Source organism: Oncorhynchus clarkii, chromosome 15 (assembly GCF_045791955.1).
Source record: "Oncorhynchus clarkii lewisi isolate Uvic-CL-2024 chromosome 15, UVic_Ocla_1.0, whole genome shotgun sequence".
Lineage (NCBI taxonomy): Eukaryota > Metazoa > Chordata > Actinopteri > Salmoniformes > Salmonidae > Oncorhynchus > Oncorhynchus clarkii.
In genome coordinates, this window is record NC_092161.1 from 18,794,342 (window position 1) to 18,818,125 (window position 23,784).

The 23,784-nt window shown below is 42.6% G+C and overlaps 1 protein-coding gene across 1 annotated transcript in view; it reads left to right on the forward strand.

Moving 5' to 3' along the window:
* The window catches only part of LOC139367007 (histone-lysine N-methyltransferase 2C-like), a 221,964-nt gene that overhangs the window by 107,599 nt on the left and 90,581 nt on the right, over positions 1 to 23,784 (forward strand). The window contains exons 14-18 of the mRNA XM_071104854.1: positions 6,436 to 6,555; positions 7,481 to 7,600; positions 8,346 to 8,450; positions 12,590 to 12,694; positions 14,900 to 15,081. Coding sequence (XP_070960955.1) covers positions 6,436 to 6,555; positions 7,481 to 7,600; positions 8,346 to 8,450; positions 12,590 to 12,694; positions 14,900 to 15,081 — 632 coding nt within the window. The remainder of the gene's footprint in view (positions 1 to 6,435; positions 6,556 to 7,480; positions 7,601 to 8,345; positions 8,451 to 12,589; positions 12,695 to 14,899; positions 15,082 to 23,784) is intronic.

Consider the following 23,784-nt stretch of genomic DNA (forward strand, 5'->3'; position numbering starts at 1 on the left):
AATCTGAATTCCCAGTCATGTGACATCCATACATTAGGGCCTAATTCATTTATTTAAATTGATTGATTTCCTTATATGAACTGTAACTCAGTCAAATCCTTGAGATTGTTGAATGTTACATTTATATTTTTTTGTGTACTAAGTTAACTATCTAAGATGTGCCAAATAAATGATCTCCAGCTGGGTTTTGCTAACGTTAGCATGCACGGTCAAGCTTCTTGGTAACAGCAGCAGAGACCGAGATCAGCAGCAGAGATCCCTACTGTCTAATATATGGTTTGTGCTAGCTGCAAACTGCGTTGTAATATACTTGCCTTACTATATTAGTTGGGTTGTCTGTCTTGGTAGTAAAGGTTTGCATGCACTCTTTAGCATTTACTTAGTATCCGCTATGGTGATTCCTTAGTACTTGTTAGCATTTTGTTAGCAATCTGGTAAGTGATGTTTTGGGATTTTATGTACAAAAAAAAATTGCGCCCCTTGTGTGCACTACCAGTAATATCGTGTATCCTGGGATGGCACGGTGTGAAGGTATGGAAATCCGGATACCGCCCAACCCTAAACTGCATGTTAATTTAGTGGTCCAATACAGCCTACATGGTGATTTAGATGGTATTGTCATGTCTTGAGGCTTGCGTTAAAGGTAGGCTCAACAATATGACAGCATCAGACAACCAGATTTAAGTTTGCCAGGACTGGCACTTTTTGATTCTTCCTAATTTGTTCCATCCCTAAAGCAGTGGCGACATAACAAACCAGCAGTTGTATGTAATCGTTGTTGATTGCTGTGAGCAGGAAGTCTGCTCAAATGATGTCTTATTGCTTTGTCTACCTTTTTCAATGGATAATGTGTAGAATGTAATGGGGTTGCTCAGGAAGTTGGGTAGTATGACAATATTTGTGACTACAGTATGTTGTACATGTTTGAGATGGAAGCTGTGGAGAACGTCTCTGTACTGTGCAGACACAATCTCTCCAAATTCCAACTCTTTCACTCTCTTTCACTCACTTTCACTGTTTTTGGATTCAGCCTAACCTTTGAGGTCCGTTTATACTTTGCAACTGAGCATACTGTATTCACAAGCATGTGCTTGGAGATGGCATGATCATGTTATTTTCAGTATCTATGAATGCGTTCAACTAATACATCCCCATTCACTTGCACCCTCATTCTCACACACTATGTACAGAATCTATTGAAATGTCTCCCACTCTATTGTTGCAAAAAATGTGATTGGAACAGTAACAACAGAACGTAGGACTCAACAAACACGTCTAGACAGCATTGTGTCTTGAAAACATCTAAACAATGTTTTGTACTGATGGGAAATTAAGGTCTTCACAACTTTATTCCTCAATTGTACCTTTTTATTGTAAAAAATAAACCAGTCTAAATAACAAAACATATGTTACCAACCTAACAGCTAGACTTGTTTACAATCTACCACATCTCTAGTGTGCACAAGGGAGACGTGTCATATTGTTTAGAAAAGACATAAGCTAAGAGCAGATACATTCTTTATGATGGCAGGCATGTTTGTTTGACATGTAAAAACTCCCTAATCCAAGAATGCCATCCAGTATAAGATGCAAATAAACAAAGTCAAAATGCAGCCAGGAATCGACCCAGAAGCAGCCCTCTTCCGGGGGGGCTGGAACTGATTGACTCTGCCCGGAATTGGGTTTAGTACTCTGCCCGGAGTCAAAATGAATGACTGCCCAGAATCGGCCCAAGTACATCGGGCCTTTTCCTTCTACCGGAATTCAGCGGACTTTGCAGGCATCTTAGCAGAACCCCCCCCCCCCCCCCCCCAGAAGCGACCCCAAAATGATTTTAGTAATTTTAAATATTACTATTATACATTTTATGCATACAAATTATACCCATCCACAAAAAAATTATATATTTTGTGTCGAAGGAAACACCATACACCTGTTGACCGTGTCAGTGTGTGTGCTTCTAGCCCGCCACAGGTGTCGCTACAGCACGATGGGACAAGGACATCCCGGCCGGGACAAACCCTCCCCTAATTCGGACGACGCTGGGCCAATTGTGTGTTGCCTCATGGGTCTCCCGGTCGTGGCCGACACGGTTCTCGAACCAGCATCTGTAGCAATGTGTCTTAGATAGAGGTCGACCGATTTATGATTTTTTTTAACGCCGATACCGATTATTGGACAACCAAAAAATGCCGATACCGATTAATCGGCCGATATAAATAAATAAATAAATAAATAAAATAAAAAATAATAATAATAATAATAATAAAAAATAAATAATAATATATATTTTTTTATTTTATTTGTAATAATGACAATTACAACAATACTGAATTAACTTAATATAATACATCAATAAAATCAATTTAGCCTCAAATGATGAAACATGTTCAATTTGGTTTAAATAATGCAAAAACAAAGTGTTGGAGAAGAAAGTAAAAGTGCATTATGTGCCATGTAAGAAAGCTAACATTTAAGTTCCTTGCTCAGAACAGGAGAACATATGAAAGCTGGTCGTTCCTTTTAACATGAGTCTTCAATATTCCCAGGTAAGTTTTAGGTTGTAGTTATTATAGGAATTATAGGACTATTTCTCTCTATACGATATGTATTTCATATACCTTTGACTATTGGATGTTCTTATAGGCACTTTAGTATTGCCAGTGTAACAGTATAGCTTCCATCCCTCTCCTCGCCGCTACCTGGGCTTGAACCAGGAACACATCGACAACAGCCACCCTCGAAGCAGCGTTACCCATGCAGAGCAAGGGGAACAACTAGCGAGTTTGAAACGCAATTAGCGCGCACCCCGCTAACTAGCTAGCCATTTCACATCGGTTACACTAGCCTAATTTTGGGAGTTGATAGGCTTGAAGTCATAAACAGCGCAATGCTTGAAGCATTGCGTAGAGCTGCTGACAAAACGCACGAAAGTGCTGTTTGAATGAATGCTTACAAGCCTGCTGGTGCCTACCATCGCTCAGTCAGACTGCTCTATCAAATCATAGACTTAATTCTAACATAATAACACACAGAAATACGAGCATTAGTTCATTAATATGGTCGAATCCGGAAACTATAATTTCGAAAACAAAACATTTATTATTTCAGTGAAATACGGAACCGTTACGTATTTTATCTAACGGGTGGCATCCCTAAGTCTAAATATTGCTGTTACATTGCACAACCTTCAATGTTACGTCATAATTACGTAAAATTCTGGCAAATTAGTTCGCAATGAGCCAGGCGGCCCAAACTGTTGCATATACCCTGACTCTGCGTGCAATGAACGCAAGAGAAGTGACACAATTTCACCTGGTTAATATTGCCTGCTAACCTTTCTTTTAGCTAAATATGCAGGTTTAAAAATATACACTTCTGTGTATTGTTTTTAAGAAAGGCATTGATGTTCATGGTTAAGTACACGTTGGAGCAACGACAGTGCTTTTACGCGAATGCATCGATTATATGCAACGCAGGTCACGCTAGATAAACTAGTAATATCATCAACAATGTGTAGTTATAACTAGTGATTATGATTGATTGTTTTTTTATAAGATAAGTTTAATGCTAGCTTGCAACTTCCCTTGGCTTCTTACTGCATTTGCGTAACAGGCAGGTGCCTCGTGAGGCAGGTGGTTAGTGTTGGACTAGTTAACTGTATGGTTGCAAGATTGGATCCCCTGAGCTGACATGGTGAAAATCTGTCGTTCTGCCCCTGAACAAGGCAGTTATTCTGCCACTGTTCCTAGGCCGTCATTGAAAATAAGAATGTGTTCTTAACTGACTTGCCTCGTTAAATAAAGCTGTAAAAAAAAAAAAAAAATGTATCGGCGTCCAAAAATACAGATTTCCGATTGTTATGAAAACTTGAAATCGGCTCTAATTAATCGGCCATTCTGATTCATCAGTCGACCTCTAGTCTCAGACCGCTGCGCCACTCGGGAGGTTCCATCCACAAAGTTTTTAATGCTTATCAATTGTCTTACACAAAGTATCAAGATACTACACCGGACTCTTAAAGAATTTATATTTTTTTATTACAGAAACAGTGAGAAAATATGGAAAAATACAAAGCAGCCCATGTAATCATCTGCCAGAGAGTAGCCCCAATTGGCCCGAACCCCAAGTAATACATTTGGGCCAGATAACTATCACCGTAGTCGGCTCGAGCTCAATCCCCGCATCCTAGCCATAAGTAATAATGCCGAAGGCGGCCCAGACTCGGTCCGCATGATGTCGGCCGAGTCTGACTCTCAGCCGAGTGCCCCGACTCTCAACCGGAATCGGCCCAAATCCGCTGTGCTAGCTGGGAGATGGCTGCGTATAAAAGATTAACTTAGTTTGGCCACTTTTCAGGATATTACAAATCTTCGATGTACTTGTTTTAGTGTATACAAGAACTGGAGCACAAGTCGTTTTCAGTTTTTTTACAAATCACAAACCAAATAAAATGTTATTACCTCACAGATCATTACAAATACAAGCCTACTGTCAAGCCTAACCGTAGCGCAAAAGCTAAACAGGGTTGCCAGATTTGGTTGAACCATTTTAGGGGAGTTTGTGGGGGGGTTCATTTAGTTTGTGGATGATTGCATGTACATTGGGGGTAGAACTGTGGAATGTATTGTGGGGGAATATGATGCAGGAAATACTACCATGATGGGGGATTTATCAATAAATGGGTAGCTAAAAGTAAAACCTAACTAAAAGTAAAACCCCTGGAATGTGGGGTCTGAGCTGGCAACCCAGAGTAACAATAGTTATAGTCTGTCAGTCATGTGAACCATCCCTTCACCTCGTTTTGTCATAACATCTTTGGTCTGACTTTTACGTGACAACCAGAATGCATTGTGATGTCAACAAACATGGCGCCACACATAGCTGGCATTTAGCTTAGCATTAGCTCATCATAATCAGTACAACCTTCCAAAAACTATTTTACACCACTCATGTGTCCATTACAATCAATGCAATAATCGGTATGCATGAATTGTCACCAGTACTTGAAAACGTGAATAAAACAGTAAATACATTATGGTCCATATATGCGGTGTGCTACAGTAGAAACGACAACATTATATACAGAATCTACAATAACGTAATAAGGCACTTACTTTGATAGGAACGCACATGTCCAAAGTTGTTGTTATTATAATGTAAGGGAAACCACAATGAAGGCAATGCAGGCACCAGCCGAAAAATATGCCAGGTGCAAAAAGTTTGTGCAGGTTCTTTTCTTACTGGAGATGCGCAAATGTCTGGGGGAAACACAGGGGAAATGCTTGGGGTCTCGTCGTAGAGAGAAGTTTCTCCTGCTCAGTAAAGCATCAAACATAAATTGTCTGCAACAGTGAAATGGGGTACTTCTATGTGAATTAATGAGTAGGCAGAACACACCTCAATTTAAACTGTTAGAAAATCATTTGAAATTGACAATTAGAAACCTAACCAATAGATAATTAGCAGGCAGCGTGCCTTTGTTTGAGGGCAGCGCCGGTTAACTGTCCTGTTGCCTAACAATCACATTTTGGGTTAGTGAGTGCATTCTGACATCGCTTGCATAAAAAACTCCCCCTGCAGCGATCATTAGAGATATTTGGAACTCACAGTGAAAAGGTTGTCTCGTGCTTAATTCCGACAGTTTCATTAAAAAGTGCTTGACGAAAATGGAGGTTTGGGACAAATGTGAGATGGAGACAAAAAAATGCAGGAAGCATCTTAACCCACGGCTGTGATATATTATTAATCAAGTTTTAAAAAAATGGAAAAAGCCTTCTGTGATTGTGTGATTGAGCTTAATTATATAGCCTCTTGCCGATTAGCTCATTAAACAAGCTAAACGCTTCCCTGTGACAATTTAATCTGAAATTCCCTGACGACGGTCGCTGTGTTTATCTCGACAGCAGCGGTGGCGTCACGCTGACATAATCATCACTTGTTTTGTAAACACGCCAACAAGTAACAGGCGGCTGCCATGGCACCCGGCAGGCCTGACACTGGATAGTGTGGAGTTGTGGACGGACTGTCGCAGAGCGCTTGACTAGGCGTAGAATTACTGGAAGCAGTGGATGTGCAAACGTGCAATGTCTCGTCTTCTCTCCGACTATTGAACTTGACCCTCTTCTTGCAGACATCGATATTTCACAATCTCCCTTTTGATTGGAACAGATTTTCAAATTGAGTTGTACTGAATCTCCAAATTGAGTTGAATTCAGTTTACCCTCCACTCATGTATAGGATCTGTCCCAAACGTCTCATCTCACTGGTTTCTTGGCTGTTTTTTATAATGTCATGTATTATCATTTATTTTGTTGCTTTGTTTGACATTTGCATTTGGCTGTTATTTATTTATTTATTTATTTATTTTGCTGCATTTTGTCCCCTCCCACTCCCAACCCCTCTTCCTCCTACCCCCACCCCTCCTCCAATCAGGGAGTATGGAGTAACCATAGGGCAGCAAGCTCTTGGTCCCAGCAGGACCCCTCAGAGGGGGGGTGGGATGGCCCAAAAAACAGGCAGCTGCAGGAGGTGCCCGTCTGGAGCATGAGAGTGGTAAAATGGAGCGCTCTTATGATGTCCATGTCCAATCCCCCTCCCTCCCTTTCACTCAGTGGTTTAGCCCGGCCAGGTTAGGACATGACACAGCACATGGTGCCTCCTGCAGTGATGTAGTGAAGGCAAATCCATGTGAACATTGTTTTTGCACCTCCTTTATGAATGGCGTTATTATTCTATAAATTAACATAGTTAGCATTTAGCGTTGTTAGCATTGCCGGGACGACAGGAATCCCAGACTGATAGTGGAGTGAAACAAACTCAATACACACAGTCTGGGTTTCCAGGCTACCCCTGACCCCCATCTCTGTCACCCCCACCGCAACCCTTTAGTCCTGACATTGTGACATGAATCCACTTTGACGCTAACTCGCCACAACAAGCCTCTCTCTCGCACGCGCTCTGAGTTCATAAACTCCACTGTTATGTCGTTCTGTCTGAGCTGACAAGGTAAATATAAACTCCTTCACAACATGGCTCAATTATTATACTTCAATCTATCACTGATCTGAGCGATGTGTAGTCTCATATCAGTTAGCATATACACACTTCATACCTCCCTCTCGTGCGCGCTCTACTCTTTCCCGCTCTCCCCTTCCTCTATCCCTCTCTAGCTCTTTCCTATTTCCCTCCTTGTTCCCCCTCGCTCCTTCCTCGTTCCCCCTCGCTCGTTCCCTCTCGCTCCTTCCTCGTTCCCCCTCGCTCGTTCCCTCTCGCTCCTTCCTTGCTCTCTCTGATATTCTCTGCCCGACACACACCTCTCACCCTCTTGTCTCTCTCTCCTCCCTGTCTCCCTCCTGTCTTGCTCTCTCCTCGCTCTCTCCTCCCTGTCTCCCTCCTGTCTTGCTTTCTCCTCACACTCTCCTCTTGCTCCTGTCTTAATGTCTCTCTCCCCCCTCACTCTTTTATCCTGCCCACACAGGGTCGTGGTTCGGGCTTCCCTGGAAGGCGGAGGCCCCGCGGGGCCAACCTATCTGGGCGCGGGGGCCGCGGACGCTCTCGAGGACTCAAAGCCGACACCACCCTCGCCATGACCCCTGGGGTAGGAGACCTCACCCCCCCTTTATCCCCCTCCACCGCCTCCCTCCCTCTCTCTGTCCTCCTCCTCCTCTGCATACATTAATAAAACAATGGCCTAATGTGCTTAGCTTAACCCAGAGAGTGCTCTCACATTAGCAAGAGGAACAGTACACTCAAGCACGGCATGAGGGTTGGTTGGTTGGGAGGGGGTGGTGGGGAGAGGAATGCTATTTTATACATAGCGGTGGGCAGGGAACCCCCCACACACACACACTAAAAACTGTGGGTGGTTGACGCAGAAAATGTGTTCAACATGCATTTAAATACTATACATTGTGGGCACCTTTTAAGATAGAAATGTCAATTCTGTATTGATTGTACGAGCTAGATAGTTGGATTAGATAGCAGCCTGCTTGTTGACCAGAGCCGTATGGTAATGCTGAGATGGGAACCCTGCTGCCTGTTTGTCCCTGTGGATTACATAATAATATATTGACACACAGTCTGGAGGTGTGATAGCTGGTCACATGAGAACGTCTTCCATGTCCTAGACCTAGATCAGGCCTATTCCTGGGAGATCTTTTCTACCTCAATTGAAAAATACTTTACTAGGTCAAGCAATATTTTATTTTTTATCACAATCTTACCATCTGTTTTAATTTCAATATTTTTTTGAATAATTTGTGAATCAACTCCTGCTTGTGTGCCTGTATGTGTGTGCCTGTGTTCGTGTGTGTGTCCGTACATGTCCGTGTGTGTCTCTAAAGGCCAGCTTTGTGGAGCAGCCGTACATGGTGAAAGAAGAGGAGGAGAATGCCATGCACAACACTGTGGTCATGTTCTCAACCTCAGACCACTTCACTCTCAGACAGGTCAGTACCAACACTGTGGTCATGTTCTCAACCTCAGACCACTTCACACTGACAGGTCAGTACCAACACTGTGGTCATGTTCTCAACCTCAGACCACTTCACTCAGACAGGTCAGTACCAACACTGTGGTCATGTTCTCAACCTCAGACCACTTCACTCTCAGACAGGTCAGTACCAACACTGTGGTCATGTTCTCAACCTCAGACCACTTCACACTGACAGGTCAGTACCAACACTGTGGTCATGTTCTCAACCTCAGACCACTTCACTCTGACAGGTCAGTACCAACACTGTGGTCATGTTCTCAACCTCAGACCACTTCACTCTGACAGGTCAGTACCAACACTGTGGTCATGTTCTCAACCTCAGACCACTTCACACTGACAGGTCAGTACCAACACTGTGGTCATGTTCTCAACCTCAGACCACTTCACTCTGACAGGTCAGTACCAACACTGTGGTCATGTTCTCAATTTCAGACCACTTCACACTGACAGGTCAGTACCAACACTGTGGTCATGTTCTCAACCTCAGACCACTTCACACTGACAGGTCAGTACCAACACTGTGGTCATGTTCTCAACCTCAGACCACTTCACTCTGACAGGTCAGTACCAACACTGTGGTCATGTTCTCAACCTCAGACCACTTCACACTGACAGGTCAGTACCAACACTGTGGTCATGTTCTCAACCTCAGACCACTTCACACTGACAGGTCAGTACCAACACTGTGGTCATGTTCTCAACCTCAGACCACTTCACACTGACAGGTCAGTACCAACACTGTGGTCATGTTCTCAACCTCAGACCACTTCACTCTGACAGGTCAGTACCAACACTGTGGTCATGTTCTCAACCTCAGACCACTTCACTCTGACAGGTCAGTACCAACACTGTGGTCATGTTCTCAACCTCAGACCACTTCACACTGACAGGTCAGTACCAACACTGTGGTCATGTTCTCAACCTCAGACCACTTCACACTGACAGGTCAGTACCAACACTGTGGTCATGTTCTCAACTTCAGAACACTTCACTCTGACAGGTCAGTACCAACACCGTGGTCATGTTCTCAACTTCAGAACACTTCAATCTGACAGGCCAGTACCATCATACATCTCTGAAACGATAGAGTATTGACACTTTGTGCCGTCAAAGTCCCGGCTTGTTTGTGTCTGTCTGTGTGTGTTGCTTAAAGCTGTGTATTTCAACTCCCCTCGTGGTCTCTCTACTGTCAAATCCTTCTTGTCTTCCTTAGAAAAGGCTCTGTATAGCAGTAGTGACTGGTGACTTTAATAAGGAGGACAGTCAGACTCTTCCTCCCTGGTCAAGCTGTGTCTGTTGAATAGGCCTAAAGCCTGTTAAATGTCTTACATAACCAAATACTGTACTGTACATTATGGCTGTCCCAACTGACAAAAATGTTTGTCAACCGAGAGTCGTCCTGTTTTGACCAATTGATTGGTTGTAATGTTTTTAACCTTATTTTTCCATATATAGACACACACCCTGTGTTTAAATAAAATCAACTACATATGCACTGTGCTTGTCTGATGCTTTTAGCACACTGTTTGATTAAATAATTAAGACACACAAATGACTCAAGAAAGAGCCTGATGGTCACACTGTTGAAATAAATTACAGCTAGAACCTGTGTGACTGGCACACGTTGTCTCGCTCTTCTCCCTACTGCAGCTCAAAGGCAGCACGAGTGTTTATTGCGAGTGTTTATTGCGCTGTTCATGCTGAAGCTGCAACATAATTGCAGCCATTTACTTGTTTCTGACTGAAAAGTTATCAATCTCTAATTTGTTTAGGAAAAACATTCCCTATTCGCTCAACCCTTGCTCTCTTTACGTGAAACATGTATGCATCGCATGTGACCAATTGGGCCTGACCTATACCCTGTCATAATCACATCAAGAAATTGGTTATAACAAACTCCCAACACAGTAACACGTGACAGCAAAATGGATGCGGAGGAAGTGAAAAAGAAACTCGAAACGGGCGAATGTTTACTGGTTGCTCAGCAGGGAAAGGGGAAGTCAGATCTGTGGAAGACATCTGACTTAGTTGTGGAAGTTACTGGAGATAAAATAAAGGCTGGTATAGGAGCAATTATTGCTTGAGTATTGTGTGCCAAAAGTCGTTACTGTTAGATTATAATAAAATATTGTTTCTGACAATTTGAAACAGTGTAAACAACACTAAATAATCAATTGTATTTCAAAGCATGAATGTCTCATATCCTGTTTGATGGCATGAACAAATGAATGAATGATTGATACAGTAGCCTATATATTGAAATATAGGCCTAACTAAGTTACAGTTATTAAGACTAAACCGGATGTGCTCTTAGGCCTACAGCTCGATGGTGGTTACACAAGGCTACTATACAAAGCCTACTAATGATAACGACGATCATAATAATAATTATAACAATACGAAAGAGATCAAGATAAATGAGGGGTATGGGAGCGAGAGCTAAATGCATATGTGTGACAAACCGGCGCGGTTAGATTACAATATCATTTTTCTGTCTGTTTGGAACAGTGTAAACAACACTAAATACATTATAATTAATACCAATCTGTTCTAACGGAAAAAAATGCTAAAGTCTTGATTAAAGCAAAGCAAAGATTAAAAACAGCTGAATCTGTGAAATTGCTTTGTCCAATATTTTGCTGTTGCATGAGGCTTGGTGCTCACGGAATCAGTAGGCTATTAAACACTCAAACAAGCAACGGAAGCAAGATCTGTCTTATTTCTGTAGATATTTAAATATGGATGATTTATAAAGTCAGGCGCATTTAACAGTTAGGCTATTGATTATAAGACTTAATTAAGTTGGGGTTTCACATCTTCTCAATTTTCTTAAACAATTAGGCTTAAGCAAGGACTGTTGACTCGTCTGTGCTGCTGCTGCCTCAGCCGCATTGTTCTCATTCCCAATATGCTAGTAACTTTGCTATTATGCAGATGGCAACATAGGGAAAGGCGGCAATTCTACGGCGCACTGAAGATTGTTTCTGAACCGCGGACAGTGACCGTATCCAATACGGGAAAAAGCACATTTGTTATAAAATATTATATTTATTAGTGTTGCACCATAATATTTTTACATAATATAACATACACAATTTCAATATCACATATCTTAGTGATGAACTGTGCCTTCCTCATGGCGTGCGCAATGGATTAGTCCACTGAGACAGGCGTGAATCAGACACGTGTCTTGTGAAAAATAAAATAAATGAATTGTGACTGCTCGACGAAAGAAATCTCTGTCTACCAACAGCCTATTGACCAAACAATCGACCAATTGACTAAATGGGGTCAGCCCTACTGTACATATTTGAATATGCATGCTGGTAATAAAATACTACAGCTATTAGAGACGATGAAACATTAAAAATGAATTTTGTATGATGATGCTATGATAGTCTCTTGTCCTTGTTGGACAGCCTGTTTACTAGTCTCTTCTTGGCCTTGTTGGACAGCCTGTCTACTAGTCTCTTCTTGGCCTTGTTGGAAAGCCTGTCTACTAGTCTCTTCTTGGCCTTGTTGGACAGCCTGTCTACTAGTCTCTTCTTGGCCTTGTTGGACAGCCTGTTTACTAGTCTCTTCTTGGCCTTGTTGGACAGCCTGTTTACTAGTCTCTTGTTGGACAGCCTGTTTACTAGTCTCTTCTTGGCCTTGTTTTCTCTTCCAAATTTTCCACTCATTTGTGTCTGGCTATTTTTGCAGTGCACGCACAAACACACACCCACACATGGACATGCATGCGCACACTCGCGCACACACACACCCCTAAGACACTGATGAATCCTGCTGTGAGGTAAGGCTCTTAAGAGATGCTGTATCGTGGAAGACGAACGTATCCCGAGAGCCATATGTTTATGTATGTCAAGAAACTTAACTTTCTCTTGTTTTCTCTCAATTTTCTGTTTACCTGCTCTTTCCCCCATTACTTATGCACTCTCTCCTTTTCCTTCCACATCCTTTTCTCTCACTCCCCTGCTCCCTCTCTTGACCCCCCCACCTCTCCATCTTTCTCTCCCTACCTCCTTCTTTCCCTCTCTGTCTACTTCTCTTTTTTTTCTCTTCTCCCTTCCTCCCCCTCTCTCCCTTATACAGGACATGTGTGTGGTGTGTGGGAGTTTTGGCCAGGGGTCAGAGGGCAGGCTGCTGGCCTGCTCCCAGTGTGGCCAGTGTTACCACCCCTTCTGTGTCAACATCAAGGTGAACCCTTCTCTTTCCTATACCAGACCTACAGTATGTCTCAAAAGTTAATCCGCAACCAATAATGTGTATGTATATAAACACTGCATTGTTTCTCCTATATGCATTTAGCAGTGTCTAAATGCATTTAGCATGACATGGGACCCCTCCCTCTGCTTGAGGCACTCAGATGCAGTGGTGGGAAAAGTACCCAATTGTCATAATTGAGTAAAAGTATAGATACCTTTTTAATATAAAGTTACTCAAGTAAAAGTCAGCCAGTAAAATACTAGTAAAAGTCTAAAAGTATTTGGTTTAAATATACTTAAGTATCAAAAGTAAACGTACACGTATAAGGAGGGGCACCCACTCCAACACTCAGACATTATTTACAAAAGATGCATTTGTGTTTAGTGAGTCCACCAGACCAGAGGCAGTAGGGATGACCGTGTGTTCTTGATAAGTTTGACAATTTTCCTGTCCTGCTAAGCATTCAAAATGTAACGAGTAGTTTTTGTTGTCAGGGAAATTGTATGAAAGACAAAGTACAATATTTTCTTTAGGGATGTAGTAAAGTCAAAGTTGCCAAAAAATATAAATCGTAAAGTACAGATACACACAAAAAACTACTTAAGTAGTACTTTAAAGTACTTTACACCACTGCTCAGATGGCATAAGAACATGGCATAAGCCATGTCAAAAATGTGTAGAATTGCAGGAAATTAGCTTTAAAATTAAAATGGTCTCTCCACCCCGTGGCAAAATTTGTAAAATTGCAGGAAGTTAGCTTTAAAACAGCAACATTTTGTGTATGTGGCTACATGTATGCATAGTTTGGTTGTAGTGTAGTCGCCAGGGGATTCCCTACAGATTGTATTAGGCTCTGTGCCAACCTCCCCAAGCAGCTTTGAGCCAAGGTGTCAAATAAATACTGGGATGATTAACAGGTTTCACTTTAAGCACCTTGTGTGGATTCTATTGATGGATTTATCGCCAAGCCTTATCCCCGCAACACCACCCCCTCTGGCAGACAAATAAGGGCCTAAGACAGTTTCCTTTGATAAAGTGTTAACTTTTTCACAAATATCACCTCAAGCAGTTGCCACTCCAAGCCGGCTTGCCTACCATTGTCATATTCCATTCTAGTTGGAACACAGCCTCTAAAATAAAATCAATAGACTGTATAGAAGTTTTACTTTTATGAAAATAAAATATAGAATGTGCCCACCCCCCTTTTAATCTCTCCCCCTGAAAAAAAAGCACTCACTCAATAATGGGAGACTATCAGACACAGGCGCACCCACTCACACACACGCACAGGTTTTCTTCATCACGCCTGCCTCTGCCAGCCAATCGCACCCATCCCAGCTAACACAGTGATTAAACCGATTGATGTTAGCAGCACCGCGGCGCACTGGCGGAAGCTAATGGACAGGAATGATGGAGACGGCATTATTGATGGCCCCCGGTAGCTAGCGAAACGGCTAATTGCCCTTGGTAGCCAAGTGCGCTCAGCAGCACTTAGTGTGACTGTACATTTCACTCACGGCTATACACATTGGCTGCTTGGTTGTAATTTTTATTTCTTTTTATTACAAGGCTAGTAAAAGAGAGATGTACCTGTTATTGACAACATGGTGAGAATAAGTCTCTTTTTTGGCATCCATTTCGGTCTGCTGGATCCAATGCAATTGGCGGCCTTCTGGCACAAAGTGGTGTTTATAAGTAAGCCCATGATACATTTAGGAGTAATTGGGTAATGATATTGGGTAACAGTTTACTATGCAGTCTATAAATACCTCACCCAGATTTGAGTACTGAAATAAAAAAAACATTTAATGGAGATAATCTGGGTGGCTAAACTATGCAAGTGGAAATTCACCCACGTTCCACCAACGTCAGCTTGTTATGGTATTTGTTGTCTGGCTTTCAGCACATAATTGTGAGGGTGGAGGGTCTTTCTCTCAATTGGTTTGATCCTCCCTCTGCATCCATGGTTTATTGGCTAATAAATACCGGTGCATCCCTTTGACAAATAGCTCACCAATGACCTTTAACCTGGAAGATGTGCTGCTGGGAACTAGATTTGATTATTCCCCTACAATGTAAATATAGAACATACAGCCATTAGTCAATATGCTCCATTGAAATGGACCTTAAAGGGGCTTCCTATCCCTGCTCTGCCCCTTTAACCCCTCTCTAACCTTTGCCCCCCTGTACCACCAGATCACCCGGGTGGTACTGAGTAAAGGCTGGCGCTGTCTGGAGTGCACGGTGTGCGAGGCGTGCGGCCAGGCCAGCGACCCAGGCCGCCTGCTGCTGTGTGACAACTGTGACATCAGCTACCACACATACTGCCTGGACCCACCCCTGCAGACGGTGCCCAAGGGCAGCTGGAAGTGCAAGTGGTGTGTATATGTCGTGACTGCTGCTAATTACAGGGCACAGCACAGCCAATCAAAGCATCAGAGCTTGTCTGGCTGCACCAATGATGCTGTCAAATGTTTTTAGAATTAAGTTTTGTGTTTCTCTATTCTTTCCCTTAGTATCTCATCTGTTATCTCTCCATCTCTATAATGTGTCTTCTCATCCATGCGTCTCGCTCTCTTCTCTGCGTCTCTCGCTCTCTGCGTCTCTCTCGCTCTTTTTGCATCTCTCTCTCGCTCTTTTTGCGTCTCTCTCTCTCTCTCTGCGACTCTCTCTGCATCTCTCACTCTGCGACTCTCTGCGTCTCTCTCGCTCTCTCTGCGTCTCTCTCTCTCTCTCTGCGTCTCTCTCTCTCTGCGTCTCTCTCTCTCTCTCTCTGAGATATATATGAAGAGGTTGGGGCTTAAGGTGCATCCCTGTCTCACCCCCCGGCCCTGTGGAAAGACGTGTTTTTTCTGCTAATTTTAACCACACTTGTTTGTGTACATGGATTTTATAATCTCCTATAATGGAAACACCAGTTTCCATCCATTTGTTTAGCCAAATTGAGTCAAACTTTTTTTTTTTTATCAGCAAAGCATGAGAAAACTTTGCCTTTGTTTTGTTTGTCAATTGGGGTGTGCAGGGTGAATACGTGGTCTGTCTTATGGTAATTTGGTAAAAAGCCAATTTGACATTTGTTCAGTACTTTCACTAAGGAAATGTACTAGTCTACTGTTAATGATAATGCAGGGGCTTTTCCCAAGGTTGCTGTTGACGCATATCCCACGGTAGTTACTGGGGTCAAATTTGTCTCCACTTTTGTGGATTGGGGTGATCAGTCCTTAGTTCCAAATATGCCAGAGCTAAGGATGATGTTTAACTATAGCGAATTGTAATTTGTTGTCTGTATATTTTATCATTTCATTTAAGATACCATCAACCCCACAGGCCTTTTTGGGTTGGAGGGTTTGTATTTTGTCCCGTAGTTCATTCAATGTAATTGGAGAATCCAGTGGGTTCTGTTAGTCTTCAATAGTTTATTGTAAGATTTGTATTTAATCATGTACAGTGGGGAGAAGAAGTATTTGATACACTGCCAATTTTGCAGGTTTTCCTACTTTCAAAGCATGTAGAGGTCTGTAATTTTTAACTGTGAGAGACAAAACAAAAATCCAGAAAATCACATTTGTATGATTTTTAAGTAATTAATTTGCATTTTATTGCATGACATAAGCATTTGATCACCTACCAACCAGTAAGAATTCCGGCTCACAGACCTGTTAGTTTTTCTTTAAGAAGCCCTCCTGTTCTCCACTCATTACCTGTATTAACTGCACCTGTTTGAACTCGTTACCGGTATAAAAGACACCTGTCCCCACACTCAATCAAACAGACTCCAACCTCTCCACAATGGCCAAGACCAGAGAGCTGTGTAAGGACATCAGGGATAAAATTGTAGACCTGCACAAGGCTGGGATGGGCTACAGGACAATAGGCAAGCAGCTTGGTGAGAAGGCAACAACCGTTGGTGCAATTATTAGAAAATGGAAGAAGTTCAGGATGACGGTCAATCACCCTCGGTCTGGGGCTCCATGCAAGATCTCACCTGGTGGGGCATCAATGATCATGAGGAAGGTGAGGGAGCAGCCCAGAACTACACGGCAGGACCTGGTCAATGACCTAAAGAGAGCTGGGACCACAGTCTCAAAGAAAACCATTAGTAACACACTACGCCGTCATGGATTAAAATCCTGCAGCGCACGCAAGGTCCCCCTGCTCAAGCCAGCGCATGTCCAGGCCCGTCTGAAGTTTTCCAATGACCATCTGGATGATCCAGAGGAGGAATGGGAGAAGGTCATGTGGTCTGATGAGACAAAAATAGAGCTTTTTGGTCTAAACTCCACTCGCCGCGTTTGGAGAAGAAGGATGAGTACAACCCCAAGAACACCATCTCAACCGTGAAGCATGGAGGTGGAAACATCATTCTTTGGGGATGCTTTTCTGCAAAGGGGACAGGACGACTGCACCGTATTGAGGGGAGGATGGATGGGGCCATGTATCACGAGATCTCCAACAACCTCCTTCCCTCAGTAAGAGCATTGAAGATGGGTCGTGGCAACGACCCGAAACACACAGCCAGGGCAACTAAGGAGTGGCTCTGTAAGACGCATCTCAAGGTCCTGGAGTGGCCTAGCCAGTCTCCAGCCCTGAAGCCAATAGAAAATCTTTGGAGGGAGCTGAAAGTTCGTATTGCCCAGCGACAGCCCCGAAACCTGAAGGATCTGGAGAAGGTCTGTATGGAGGAGTGGGCCAAAATCCCTGCTGCAGTGTGTGCAAACCTGGTCAAGAACTACAGGAAACATATGATCTCTGTAATTGCAAACAAAGGTTTCTGTACCAAATATAAAGTTTTGCTTTTCTGATGTATCAAATACTTATGTCATGCAATAAAATGCTAATTAATTACTTAAAAATCATACAATGTGATTTTCTGGATTTTTGTTTTAGATTCCATCTCTCACAGTTGAAGTGTACCTATGATAAAAAGTACAGACCTCTACATGCTTTGTAAGTAGGAAAACCTGCAAAATCGGCAGTGTATCAAATACTTGTTCTCCCCACTGTATATGTTTTTGGTGTTTGTTCTTTGTTATAGAGCAAAAAAGATTAGAGAAGTGGTTTATCCATTGCCATTTTGGATAGCTAACGCTTCGTATTGTTTTTTGTTTAGTGTTTTCAATTTTCTCGGAAGTGGTTAGATTATATGGATTCTTCAATTATGTTGAGCTGATTTCTAACGTGCTGTCTTTTTCTTTTTCCGTAGTGTATTTCTGTATTGTTTTAGTGATTCACCGTAGTGAAGGGGTATGCTCAAGTTTTCTGGGTCTCTATGTTTTTGGTTGTTGGATAGGTTTCTCAATTTCTTTCTTAGGTTTTTGCATTCTTCATCAAACCATTTGTCATTGTTTTTAGGTTGTCTGCTAGAAATGTTTAGATTTGATATTGAAGCTGAGAGGTCAAATATACTGTTTAGGTTGTCTACTGACAAGTTTACACATTCATTATTACAGTGAAACATTTTGTCCAGGAAGTTGTCTAAAAGGGATTGACTTTGTTGTTGCCTAATAGTTTTTTGGCAAGTTTTTAACACTACTTTCCTTCCATATATAGCATGTCGTACTATGATTCAGTTCCTTTGGCTATAATTCCTTGTGATTGAGCATAGCTCTGTTCAAGTAGAGTGTTATTTTGCTGTGATCTGATAGGGGTGTCAGTGGGCTGACTGTGAACGCTCTGAGAGACTCTGGGATGAGATCAGTGATAAAGTAGTATACAGTACTACTGCCAGGAGATGAGCTGTAGGTGTACCTACTGTAGGAGTCCCGTCGAAGCCTGCCATTGACTATGTACATACCCAGCGTCCGACAGAGTTACGACGCGTTTTTGTTGGTTATGTTGTCTATGGAGGCATATGGGGGAGGGATTGCTGTCACCTCCAGGTACAGTTGAAGTCGGAAGTTTACATACACCTTAGCCAAATTCATTTAAACTCAGTTTTTCCAATCCTTGACATTTAATCCTAGTAAAAATTCCCTGTCTTGGGTCAGTTAGGATCAATACTTTATTTTAAGAATGTGAAATGTCAGAATAATAGTTGAGAGCATGATTTATTTCAGCTTTTATTTCTTTCATCGCATTCTTAAATGGTCAGAAGTTACAATCAATTAGTATTTGGTAGCATTGTCTTTAAATTGTTTAACTTGCGTCAAACGTTTGGGTAGCCTTCCACAAACCTCTCACAATAAGTTGGGTGAATTTTGGCCCATTCCTCTTGACAGAGCTGATGTAACTGAGTCAAGGTTTCTAGGCCTCCTTGCTCGCACATGCCTTTTCAGTTTTGCCCACAAATGTTCTATAGAATTGAGGTCAGGGCTTTGTGATGGCCACTCCAATACCTTGACTTTGTTGTCCTTAAGCCATTTTGCCACAACTTTGGAAGTATGCTTGGCGTCATTGTCCATTTGGAAAACCCATTTGCGACCAAGCTTTAACTTCCTGACTGATGTCTTGAGATGTTGCTTCAATATATCCACACATTTTCCTACCTCATGAAGCCATCTATTTTATGAAGTTCACCAGTCCCTCCTGCAGCAAAGCACCCTCACAACATGATGCTGCCACCCCCGTGCTTCACTGTTGGGATGGTGTTCTTCAGCTTGCAAGCCCCCCCCTTTTTCCTCCAAACGGATGGTTATTATTGCCAAACAGTTATATTTTTGTTTCATCAGACCAGTGGACATTTCTCAAAAAAGTGTGATCTTTGTCTCCATTTGCAGTTGCAAACCGAAGTCTGGCTTTTTTATGGCGGTTCTGGAGCAGTGGCTACTTTCTTGCTGAGCGGCCTTTCAGATTATGTCAATATAGGACTCGTTTTACTGTGGATATAGATACTTTTTACCTGTTTCCTCCAGCATCTTCACAAGGTCCTTTGCTGTTGTTCTGGGATTGATTTGCACTTTTCGCACCAAAGTACGTTCATCTCTAGGAGACAGAATGTGTCTCCTTCCTGAGCGGTATGAAGGCGCCCTTGTCCTATGGTGTTTTATACTTGCATAGGCGTTCGGAAATTGCTCCCAAGGAGGAACCAGACTTGTGGTGATATAAAAATATAAAAAAATCTGAGGTCTTGGCTGATTTCTTTTGATTTTCCCATGATGTCACCCAAGGAGGCACTGAGTTTGAAGGTAGGCCTTGAAATACATCCACAGGTACACCTCCAATTGACTCAAATGATGTCAATTAGCCTATCAGAAGCTTCTAAAGCCATGACGTCAACTTAGTGTATGTAAACTTCTGACCCACTGGAATTGTGATACAGTAAATTATAAGTGAAATAATCTTTCTGTAAACATTTGTTGGAATAATTACTTGTGTCATACCCGACTTGCCAAAACTGTAGTTTGTTAACATGAAATTTGTAGAGTGGTTGAAAAACGAGTCTATGTAAACTTCTGACTTCAACTGTAGGTGTTTGTCCCCCTGTGTGCTGAGGGTGTCAGGTACTTGTCCAGTTCTCGCATTTAGATCGCAACAGACTCGTACATGTCCCTGGGCCTGGAAATTGTTGATCTCCCCCTCGAAGATGGAGACCTTGTCATCGTTAAAGTATGTGGATTCTATTATGGGGGATATAGCCAGCACCCGTGAGGACATTTTTCTCTGATTTAATTTTCTTATTAATTTCTAGCCAGATGTAAAATGTTCCTGTATTGACTAATTAATAGTGGGTTAGGTCTGCTCTTTACCAAATTAGCATACCAACTATGTCTTTTCCCTGTTTCATACCTGGTAGTTTGGTGGATGGGACTACCAGCTCTCTGTAACCTAGAGGGCAAGTCTCCTTTATACCATGTTTATTTTAGGTTGACAACATCTGTATTTCCAATTTCTTTGATGAAGTCGGGGTTCATGCTCTTTAGGCCAAAGGCAGATGACCTCAGACCTTGTATATTCCAGGATGAGATTGTAAAAGCTTTGTGTTCCATAGTGTCTAGTGGTGTTTTTGTGTAATTTATGCCTGGACCATCACAGTAGGTGTGAGCAGAGCATCAGTTATGTACAGCTTAGGTCGCAGGATGGGGCTTGGGCAGGTGTAAATAGTGGGCTTGGGCCTGTTGCGCTGCTCACGGCCTGGGCATATGTCCTGCTGTCATGTTGAGGTCCGTGCCGCAGTGGCGGGGGGCATGGGGTGGGCAGAAGGGACACAGGTCTGATGCGTTGGCCTTTATAGGGTGTGGCCAGGGTTTGCTTGGGGTGGTCTTATCTGGTTGGGGTGTGGCTGGTGATGCTGTGTTCTGGGTGTAGGTCCTCTTTGTGTGTTCTCTCGATGCAGGTCCTTCAGGAGGGGTCTTGCAGGTCTGGGAGGATGTCCGTTGCTCCTGTGTGAGGTTCTAGGGCTACGGTTGAGGGTGACGTCCTTCAGGGTCCTGGCAAAAGTTGGGATTGGTGCCTTGTAGAGGTGGACTTGGTCGTAAAGGCTGTTCAAGTTGAGGGTGGGGTGGTGGGCCAGGTAGACATTTAGGTTTGAGGCACAAACTTGCGAAACACTTTCATTCACCCGCTGTGTGGCGGCAGGGTGTAAGTATTTTCGTGGTAGCAGGGTAGAGATGACCACTTGTGCATTGGGGAAAGTGGAAGAAGCTTTTTCAATCACTCCCTTGCGCTGTGGCCACCCTTTCCTGCTGGGTCCTCAGGTCATTTGTGCCTGTGTGGATTGTGATGTGCCTGGGGACCCTAGTCTGTCCACTGAAAACAACTCCAAGGCATGCCAAGTGTTTGGGCATCAGAGTTTAGTCACTTTGTCTCTCTCTCTGCGTCTCGCTCTCTCTCTGCGTCTCGCTCTCATTTATTCTTGCCAACTATCTACACTCCCACCACTGAACATCAACATTGTTTTCTCTCTCTTTCCCCCTCTCTCTGTCACATATTGTTGATCTGTAGCAGCTGTTTTCAGTCCTGATAGGGAGGGATTTCCCCCATATTAGGCGTAACATCAGTGCCTAATCCCCAGTCAAACAACACTCTGTTGACACTGCAGCGAGACTCATTCATTCAGGACTTTCCTTGGAGCCCCGCCAGTGACATATATTTATTTTTAGGGCAGCTCTTTTCAAGGTGGATGATCCAAACACACACACACACACACACTTAAGAAGTGTGTGTGGTATATATCAGATAGCGTAACTGTAGTGGGTTATTTTGGAGTTTATAGTAGGCTTGTGTGTCTGTTTACCCTCAGGTTTGCTTGGATGAACAGTATTTACACTGTATTTACACAGTATTTACACTGCCTTCAGAAAGTATTGGCTTATTCCTCATTTTGTTACAGCCTGAATTCTAAATGGATTATTTTCTCACCCATGTAAACACAATTCCTCATAATGACAAAGTGAAAACATGTTTTTAGAAATGTTTGCACATTTATTGAAAATTAAAGACAGAATATATATTGACATCACTTTATGACACTACAAATTGAGCTCAGGTACATGCAATTTATTTTGATCATCCTTGAGATGCCACTACAATTTGACCTGTGGCCGATTTAATTGTTTGGACATGATTTAGAACGAAACTCACCTGTCTATATAAGGTCCCACAATTGATAGTGCATGTCAGAGCATGAACTATATCATGAAGTCCAAGGAACTGTCTGTAGATCTTCGAGCTAGAATTGTGATGAGGCATACACGGTGCATTCAGAAAGTATTCAGACCTCTTTTTTTCCACATTTTGTTACATTACAGCCTTATTCTAAAATGGATTAAGTAGTTTTTTCCCCTCATCAATCTACATACAATACCCCAGAATGACAAAATAAAAATGTTTAAAAATGTTTTGCAAACTTATAAAAAAAACTGAATTATGACATTTACATAAGTATTCAGACACTTTACTTTGAAGCACCTTTGGCAGCGATTACAGCTTTGAGTCTACTTGGGTATGACGCTACAAGCTTGGCACACCTGTATTTGGGGAGTTTCTCCCATTCTTCTCTGCAGATCTTCTCAAGCTCTGTCTGGTTTGTATGGGGGACATCGCTGCACAGCTATTTTCAGGTCTCTCCAGAGATGTTCGATTGGTTCAAGGACATTGAGACTTGTCACTCTTGCGTTGTCTTGGCTGTGTGCTTAGGGTCGTTGTCATGTTGGAAGTTGAATCTTCGCCCCAGTCTGAGGTCCTGAGTGCTTTGGAGCAGGATTTCATCAAAGATCTCTCTGTACTTTGCTCCGTTCGTCTTTCCCTCAATCCTGACTAGTCTCCCAGTCCCTGCTGCTAAATTACATACCCACAGCATGATGCTGCCACCACCATGCTTCACCGTAAGTATGGTGCCAGGTTTCCTCCAGACGTGACGCTTGGCATTCAGGCCAATAAGTTAAATCTTGGTTTTATCAGACCAGAAAATCTTGTTTCTCATGGTCTGAGAGTCATTTAGGTGCCTTTTGGCAAGCTCCATACGGGCTGTCATGTGCCTTTTGCTGAGGAGTGGCTTCCGTCTGGCCACTCTACCATAAAGGCCTGATTGGTGGAGTGCTGCAGAGATGGTTATGCTTCTGGAAGGTCCTCTCATCTCCACAGAGGTACTCTGGAGCTCTGTCAGAATGACCATCGGGTTCTGGCCCTTCTTCCCCAATGGCTCAATTTGCTCTAGGAAGACTTTGTGGTTCCACACTTCTTCCATTTAGGAATGATGGAGGCCACTGTGTTCTTGGGAACCAACAATGTTGTAGATCTTATATAGACTGGTGTGTGCCTTTCCATATCATGTCCAATCAGTTGAATTTACCACAGGTCGACTCCAATCAAGTTGTAGAAACCAAGTGTGATCCAGGGAAACAGGATGCACCTGAGCTCAATTTCGAGTCTCATAGCAAATGGTCTGAATACTTATGTAATTAACATTTGCAAACATTTCTAAAAACCTGTTTGTCACTATGTCATGGGTTATTGTGTGTCGATTGAGGATTTTTGATTTTATTTAATCCATTTTAGAATAAGGCTGTAACATAACAAAATGTGGAAAAAGTCTGAATACTTACCAAATGCACTGGCTCTGGGGAAGGGTTTTCAAGAATTTATAGAGTGTTGAAACATTCCAAGAACACAGTGGTCTCCATCATTGGGAAATTTAAAAAATA